The sequence below is a fragment of the Vigna radiata genome, unplaced genomic scaffold, assembly GCF_000741045.1.
Source record: "Vigna radiata var. radiata cultivar VC1973A unplaced genomic scaffold, Vradiata_ver6 scaffold_728, whole genome shotgun sequence".
Taxonomy (NCBI): domain Eukaryota; kingdom Viridiplantae; phylum Streptophyta; class Magnoliopsida; order Fabales; family Fabaceae; genus Vigna; species Vigna radiata.
The window spans coordinates 1-8,331 of record NW_014542742.1 but is presented as its reverse complement, the minus strand read 5'-3'; the positions used below and the strand labels follow the sequence as shown (position 1 = coordinate 8,331).

Sequence of the window (8,331 nt, the reverse complement as noted above, 5' to 3'; positions counted from 1 at the left end):
TTTCTTTTTTATTACAGGGCAATATAGGCAGATTAGTTCATGGGAATGTGATACTATGTGATGTATTTGATCAAAGCTATCATTCATGCACAAATTTATGATAATTAGACAACGGTAAACACTTATAACTAATGCATGAATTAAACGTTTTTAAATATATAGTTACATAATACATTGTTTTTTTTAGGTGTTTAATGATCCATCACCAATATCAAAGGAGGTCATCACGAAAATAACATATCAATGGACAAGTTATCTCTTCCAATGTGGAAATTAGGTTTTGGTTAGGTGTTGTTCATGTTTCGTTTAGATTATGTTTAAACTTAAAAGTTAACATTAGAATTTTGTTTACACTACACACTTTATGTTAGACATCTTATAATTTATTTTGATTTTGGAATTTTTATTATGTACTTCACTGGAACAATTTAAAATATATATTATGTTTTGGAAAATTTATTGTACTTCAAGTTTTGGTTTCATGATTAAATAAATAAAAAACAAAAAAAAAATAATTCTGTTATGGTTACAACATATTTAAATTTGCTACATTTTTTTTTTGTAAATGTACGAATATTTTCTTAAACTTTAAGTCTGTTAAGAGACTTAAAAAGTCAATTTTGTACTAGTATACACACCTATAATGTCTGTGATTGAATTCTAAATTTTGTACTTTCATTTAGTTACAAACTGCTATGCATGATAAATTTATTAATATTGATTATAACTATCTTCAGATGAAGGTGAAGACTCTGGCGATGGAGATCATACAAAGTAGAAAAGACTGTGGAGATTGGAAAAAACAACTCTTTTGGGAATGATTTGTTGGGAATGCTCCTGAATGAGATGCTGAAGAAAAAAGAGAATGGAAATAGCATCAATCTGGAGCAATGCAAAATATTTTTCTTTGTTGGAACAAAACCACTGTCTTTTTACTCACTTGAACAGTTATGTTACTTGCCAACAACACATCATATGTTCCTTCTTTGGATCAATTCTCCAAACTTTGCAATGAGTTTTTTTTGTTGAATGATGATCCCAGGGTAATCTAATGTAAAGTGCAACGTGCAAAAACTATAAAAGATTCAACACTTTTGTTTAGAAATTATTAAAGGGTTAAACATTATTTTATACTAGAAATTTTTATATAAGGTTGGATGTATTTTTCCTTAATATAATTTGATTTTATAATCTTTGGATTTTATAATTATTTCATTTGAGGCTAAAAGTTGACACTCATTTTCCATGCTTTTACCTATTATTTGTTAATAAGTTATAAATGTTATAATCTTCTCATATTATCAAATTAGAAATATTAATTAATTAATTAAAATTTAAATAAATATTTTCAGAATTAAATTTATCTTAATATATATTAAAAAAAGGATTGAAAGACCAACCCAGTCCCACTCACTTTTGAATTGAGAGGAATCATTCTGTTATATGAAAAAACGAGTAATAAAATGATAATAAGAAACAGTTAGATTTAAGGACTAAGCTATAAACAAAGTATTTAGAAAAAGGGATAACTGTCACTTCCTCAATCCCAAAGGAGTTCAACAATCGTTACAAAATAAAAATAGACAAGAAATAAACTTTTAAAGAAAATAAATGTAATAAAACCTTCTTCAATTATCTTTCTCCAAATCCAAGTAAAGTACCTCTTTTCTCTGATTTTTCCTCACAACCCTTTCCATCTTAAACAATAATTCCATTTCTTCTCACACCTATAATCCAGATTTCTTCTGCCAAAAATTTAACAAATAATTAATTTCGCCAAAGTAAAAACAACAAAACATAAATAGTAAATAATGAATGACAAATTAAAATTTCATGTTATTAATTTTTTTAACTAAATAATATCTTGATAACCAGTAACAATAATTATGATGTATTAATATAAAAACATATTTGTATATACAATCGTTTACCTTTATACAAATTTTGGCTTTAAACGTGTTTTTTTCATATTTGAAACACATTATGATTTTTATTTGGTCTGTAATAAAAAATTACTTTTTGTTTGCTATCTCTTTTTTATATATTTTCTTTTTTGTTAAGTATTTTCTGAAATATTTATGGATTTTCTTTATGTAAGAAATCTACTTTTTGGCATATCTTTTCTACTAAATGGTGATATGTCAATTAGCAAACTAACTAATAACCATCGTGAAATGAAAAATAAGAAAAACAAAGATAAAAGCAATATTATAGATGAATACACGTGGATAGAAAAAGATTTTTAAATCTAAAATCTTCTAGTTACTTTTTGTGCTTTTTAAGATTCTATTAACAATAATAATATGATAGATAATTATTTATATATTGATAGTTAAAAAGACGGCAATTTACCATAAAAATGCCTTCAATATTGATCTTAATATCACATATTGTTAAAATTATTGTTTATTAAAATAATAATAATAATAAAGAAAAAATATTAAGTTTGTAACATAAGGTTAAAATATATTACCTGCTATGTTGTGTGTAGTCTCTTCAAAACTTTCACTATTGTCATCACATAGAGGCTGTCTGATAAATTACTTAAGAATTCGAAATATGCATGACGCCAAGAACGTATCATCAAGATTGACCCAAATATTCCCCAAAAGCTTATAACAAATCCAATTGTCATACTTATATAATATTCACGATTGAAAATCAAATTGTCATCCTCTTGAATTTTAACAATTGGTTCTTGTCTTGCCACTCCATCAATGCACAATTTCTTTAATGGTGATCCACAGAGATCAACATTATCTTCATATTTGGATGCATCAAAACTCTGTAATTGTGTGCCAGTTGGAATTTTTCCAGATAAATAATTATGTGACAAATCTAACATAGTGAGTCTATCAATTTGAGCAAGACTTGAAGGAATAGAACCAACAAGTTGGTTTTGTGACAAATCAAGAAATTCAAGTGATGTTAACTCTCCAACATTTGAAGGGATTTTCCCTTTTAATTGGTTTCTTGATAAATTCAATGACACCAATCCAAATAAACCCTCTATTTCTTTTGGAATTTCTCCTGATAATTGATTGTTTGAGAGATCAATGCTTTTTAAAAGTGATAATCCCTTGTCTGTGAACATTTGTTCTGAACCTTTCCACATCAAGATTGCATTCAAATCATACGAACGGTTACCTGAGATATAATTAGTGTTGACCAGATATCGATGATCTTGATAACCTCTCCAAGAAGTCGTTTGAGCCATTGAGGAAAAGTTTTTTATGCATTTAGGAATTTTTCCAGATAGATTGTTTTGCGAGAGATCTAAGAGTTGAATGCTTTTTAGATAACAAATTTGCAACGGTAAACTCCCACAAAAATAATTGCTTCTTAAGCTTAGAATTTGCAATTGCGATAATTTGTTCCCGATCCAATTTGGGATANATCCTGATAATCTATTTTCTGCTATGTCTACCATCACCAACTGTGTGCAATTCTTCAAGATAGAAGGGATTTTACCTGTTAAGTTATTGTTTCTCAATAACAAAACTTGAAGTTGAAGGAGTGATCCCATTGAAGAAGGAATGTCTCCTGAAAACTTGTTGTGACTCATATTTAAGTAAGCCAATGACTTAAAATGGGTCCAACAGTCTGGAATTTGTCCAAAAAACTTATTATTTGAAAGGTCTAATTGGTATAAAGATTCAGCTACACCACTAGAACATAAAAATGAAAAAGAATTTGTGAATTTATTGTTTGATACATCAAGAGATATTGAGCCTCGTAGAAATGGCGGAACATGACCTTCAAATTGATTTGATGCAAGACTAAGAGAATAATAATGATTCTCTATTGGCAAATTTGAAATCGTACCTTGTAAATTATTACATGAAATATCAATACTCATCCAATTTAACATTTCAAATTTGGTCCAAAACCATTTTGGAACGGTACCTGATATTCCATTATTTGAAATGTCAAGGTATCCAAATTCGTTTTGTTTCTCTAGCCATTTAGGAAACAATGGACCAAGCTTGCAAGACCTCAATTCAATAGTATCCAATTGAAAAGTTGAAGCCCAATTTTCACTAAGTTCTAACGTCAACGAGTTATCTGACAATATCAAGTTCTCTAACTTTGTCATATTGTAAAAATGAGAGTCAGTTAACACACCTTTCAAAGAGTTTGACATCAAGGATAATTCCTCAAGTTCTGTTGGAAATCGAAGATCTTCAGAAATTGTCCCATTTAGCTTGTTACTACCAAGGTTCAATTCTTTTAATGATGGGAACATTGTTGCGAGGTTGCTAGGCAAAGTACCACTAATTTGATTCATACTCAGATCTAATTGTTGCAATGAGTATCTAGAGCATCCAGACAAATGATTAAATATCATTGTGAGATCTTCACTCAACATATTCATAGATAAATCCAATAACTCTAAAGTACATGTGTTCCCAAATGATTTTGGAACACCACCTTCTAAAGAGTTATATCGAATGCACAACTGCTGCAAATGAGATGGCAATTTAGTGCCTTCAGATATCTTTCCACTCAATTGATTGTGAGAAAGATCCAACATTTTTAAATTTGAAAATGCTGAAAGGTCAGGTATGGAGCCTATGATTTGATTAAATGTCAAACTCAAGTCTTGTAGTGAGTATTTAGAACATCCAGACAAATGATTAAATATCACTGTGAGATCTTCACTCAACTTATTGAAAGATAAATCCAATAACTCCAAAGTACATGTGTTCCCAAATGATTTTGGAACACCACCTTCTAAAGAGTTATATCGAATGCACAACTGCTCCAAATGAGATGGCAATCTAGTGCCTTCAGGTATCTTCCCACTCAATTGATTTTCAGAAAGATCCAATATGTTTAAATTTGAAAATGCTGAAAGGTCAGGTATGGAGCCTCTGATTTGGTTGTGTGCCAAACTGAACTCTTGTAGTGAGTATCTAACACAACCACTGGAGAAATTGTGAAGAATTGACGAAAGGTCTTCGGTCATATTGTTTCCATCCATGTATAATGAATGTAGGGTGCATATATTCATGAATGATTTCAAATCTTCACCCTTGAACACATTCTTGGAGAGGTAAAGGAGCTCAAGCGAATTCATGGCCAAGCCAAAATGATTTGATGTCAAACCCTTCAAGAGGTTCCAACTAAGGTCAAGCTCAACAAGGTTGGAAGTGGTGTTTGACACCAACTGGAATACCATTGGTTGTGTGAAGGAGTTACGAGAAAGATCAAGGATAGAAAGGGAATGAGAAAAATTGAAGTTGGAAGGGTTGAATGAAAGGAGGAAATGATCGGAAAGGCCACAATGAATTAAACTGAGTTCTCTTAGTTTTGGTAGCTTGGCAATGGTTCGAAGCCAACTAGGAGAACTTTTAAAATTAGATATGGAATTGAAGGAAAGATGGGTTAAAGAATTAAGATTAGATAACCATTGATCAGTAGTGACAATTTTGAGAGCACTATGATATCCTCCAAGATAGAGTTGATGCAAATTTGAAAGGTTTCCTAGTTGGGAAGGAATGTATCCTTCAAAAGAATTGCCACTGAGATCAAGATATTCCAACCGAAAGAGATTTCCAATTTCACGAGGGATTGAACCATTCAAATAATAATTATGAGCAAGATTCAAATATTTCAAATGAGAAAGAGAACTTATCTGAGTTGGAATTTGTCCCCTAAAATAACATGAAGAGAGATCAAGATATCTCAAGTTGGTAAGAGAGCCAAGAAACTCTGGAATAGTGCCACGAAAAGAATTGAAACTGAGGTTGAAATACTGTAAGTGTTGCAACTCCATTAACGACTTGTGGATCTCTCCGCTTATGTAAAGCCGAGAAAGAGATTCATAATAATAGCCAAGAGAAAGAGATTTATAATGATAGTACCGTGCAGGAAGGTGGAGGCTTATAACATGAGCGGTGAGGTTGGTGCAGCGAATCCCCTCCCATTGGCAACAGTCGGGAGTGGTCCAAGATGAGAGCATGTCGTAGGGATCAAAAATGGCAGCCTTGAATTGAAGGAGTGCATCCCTCTCCTTTGGAAGGCATCGGATATGGTATTGTCCAAAAGCAACCTGCAACACCAGACTCACCACAAACATAAACATAATCACTTTGAGATTCTTCATGATGATGAAATAGAGAGAGTGAATAGTATAGAATTAGATTCATATGTGTTGTGAATTTAGCACTCCCAACAGTTACATTTATACTCACACCAACTCCTTCATTACCTATTCTGCTGTTCTAAGTCGTCGTCGTGTTTGCCTGTTTTCCATTTTTTTATTTTTCATATCAACTCATTTTTGTGGTCCATAAATAACTTTATTATGCATTTCAATAATATCAATTGACTTCTAAGAAGACTTGTGTATTTTCATTTCAAACGACAATATTATTTATAAAGTTAGTTATTCTTAGAGACAAAATATTGTACGAAAATAGATACAATTAGAAATTCGTATATTGTCTTTGATTTTTTTATAAAATTCATAAAATAGATATTTTTCTTTAGGATATTTAAAAAAATTTGTAAGTCCAGCTAAATATTAAGAAAATATTTTAATAGTGAAAGTTTATGTCACCATTTCTATGTTATTCCTATAATATCGTTATTTCATATTACTAGCTAATGACTTTGTTATAGTAAATTAATTTGGGGTAATGGGACAAAATGTAAAAAGTATTGCCAAATTAAAAAGGAAACTTCAATAAATGTAGTCATTATTGGAAAATTAGACATTGGTCTTTATTCAAATAAAATGACAAGGGAATCCTCCACTTTTCCACCTTTGTCACTTTCCTCATTATCAATGGTGGGAAATTTTTTGGGACGATAGTTCTATTCCAATCAATTGACTTATCCGAAGACTTGTGAAAACAAAGGTAACTAACATGAAATTAGAATTTTTAGATTAAACCAAAATTTTATATAAAAAATAATGGATCAAATGTTGCCTTAAAAAATAGTAAAAGAATTATAAGTCAATATTCTAAAATGCATTTCGTAAGGCAATTGTTTTTTAAAAAGTTCTAATATTTGCAATAGCTTCTTTTATGAATAGCAAGATGGTTAATTTGACATAGAAAGAATTCAAATTAACAGAGTCCAACAGTTTACATATGAATAACAAAATAACGTTATTTATTTTTATGTAGAACTAAAACATTATATAAAATAAATACCATTAGAAAATTTTATATTTTGGGTGATTTTTTATAAAAATTTGTGAAATTATTCTTTTTTATTTTGTTTTATTAATTTTTTAATTTCTACGAAAGTTTTTTATTTAAATAATAAAAATCCAGATACGTAATAAGTTCGCTATGGTAAATTATCTTAGTTACAAATTATAACGAAATATTGACAAATAAAAAAGGAAACTTCCTTTTTACTAAGACAACAAATTATAAATTAATTAATATTTAAGACAACAACAACAATTCTTTGTTACTTTTTCAAATATGAAAATTTGTAAATCTTGTGAATTTTTACTTAAAAGTGATATTTCTAGACATTTTCTATTTTATTTTCATCATTTGTTTTGCATGAAAAAATGCTAATTAAACACGGGATGATATATTTCTAATTTTAACTATTTTTATATTACATTTGAATATTTTAGTTTATAAGTGTTCTATTTCCCGTTCAAATCAGTATTTTTCTTTTTTGTAGTCATATAAATTTGAGGGTCATTATACACTAATACGTTTCATTCTTTGTCATATCATATGTGATGGGTTTACTTTTCAATTTTCCAAGTCCTCACCCTAAATGTCACGCCAACCCCTCACCCTAAATATCACGCCAACTCTTGTACAATATTTAAGGTTTAATATGTTTTTAATTCTTCAACTATCAACTATCAAGAATTTTTGGATTTAGTCTCTCTTTCAAACAAACTTTGTGTTATCTTTCTCAAATTTAAAGTTTCCTCCTTTCACCACTCTCTTCTTTCTCCTCCACCACCACCACCTTTCCCTTTAACTCTGTCCCCGTACAAGCTGTTGGAACAATTTTCCAAGAACTTAGGGAAACAAGATGAACAACAAAATAGACTTGATATATTCTTCTAAGCGTAAATACATATTTTCCTTATAGGATGAATATAGATGTAAGGAAGAAGTTACATGATTACTGGCTCCTGAATCTATAATCCACATGGCATGGTCTGTAGCGTGAGAAATTGGTAGCACATTGCCTATAAAAGAAGTATTTGCTGTTGTAGAGGATCCCAATTGTGTTTGTTGTTGAAGGAGGGCTATCAAATGTTGATATTGCTGAGGAGTGATAACAGGTTTGTGCAGTTTATGCCCAAGAGGGTAACCATGCTTCTTAAAGCATTCATTA

The 8,331-nt window shown here is 30.1% G+C and overlaps 2 protein-coding genes across 3 annotated transcripts; both read right to left on the bottom strand.

Annotated features, from left to right (window-relative positions):
• Window positions 1-1,512: 1,512 nt before the first annotated feature.
• Window positions 1,513-4,298, bottom strand: LOC106780734 (receptor-like protein 12). Of its 2 annotated transcripts, none has more exons than XM_014669046.2 (2): window positions 2,474-4,298; window positions 1,513-1,745 (listed from the first exon to the last, which is right to left on the bottom strand). In XM_014669046.2, exon 1 carries the CDS (start codon window positions 4,286-4,288, stop codon window positions 2,477-2,479), a length of 1,812 nt encoding a protein of 603 aa, XP_014524532.2. In that variant the 5' UTR covers window positions 4,289-4,298; the 3' UTR covers window positions 1,513-1,745; window positions 2,474-2,476. The 2 variants fall into 2 exon arrangements, with proteins under 2 accessions (XP_014524532.2, XP_022632816.1); XM_022777095.1 differs by having other exon boundaries at window positions 1,513-1,742.
• LOC111240959 (probable inactive leucine-rich repeat receptor kinase XIAO) lies at window positions 4,297-6,055 on the bottom strand (the record flags this gene model as incomplete). Its single annotated transcript, XM_022777096.1, has 2 exons — window positions 4,297-4,316; window positions 4,402-6,055. Coding segments are annotated over 2 exons (1,674 nt in total), but the record flags the coding sequence as incomplete, so codon positions are not given.
• Window positions 6,056-8,331: the final 2,276 nt, after the last annotated feature.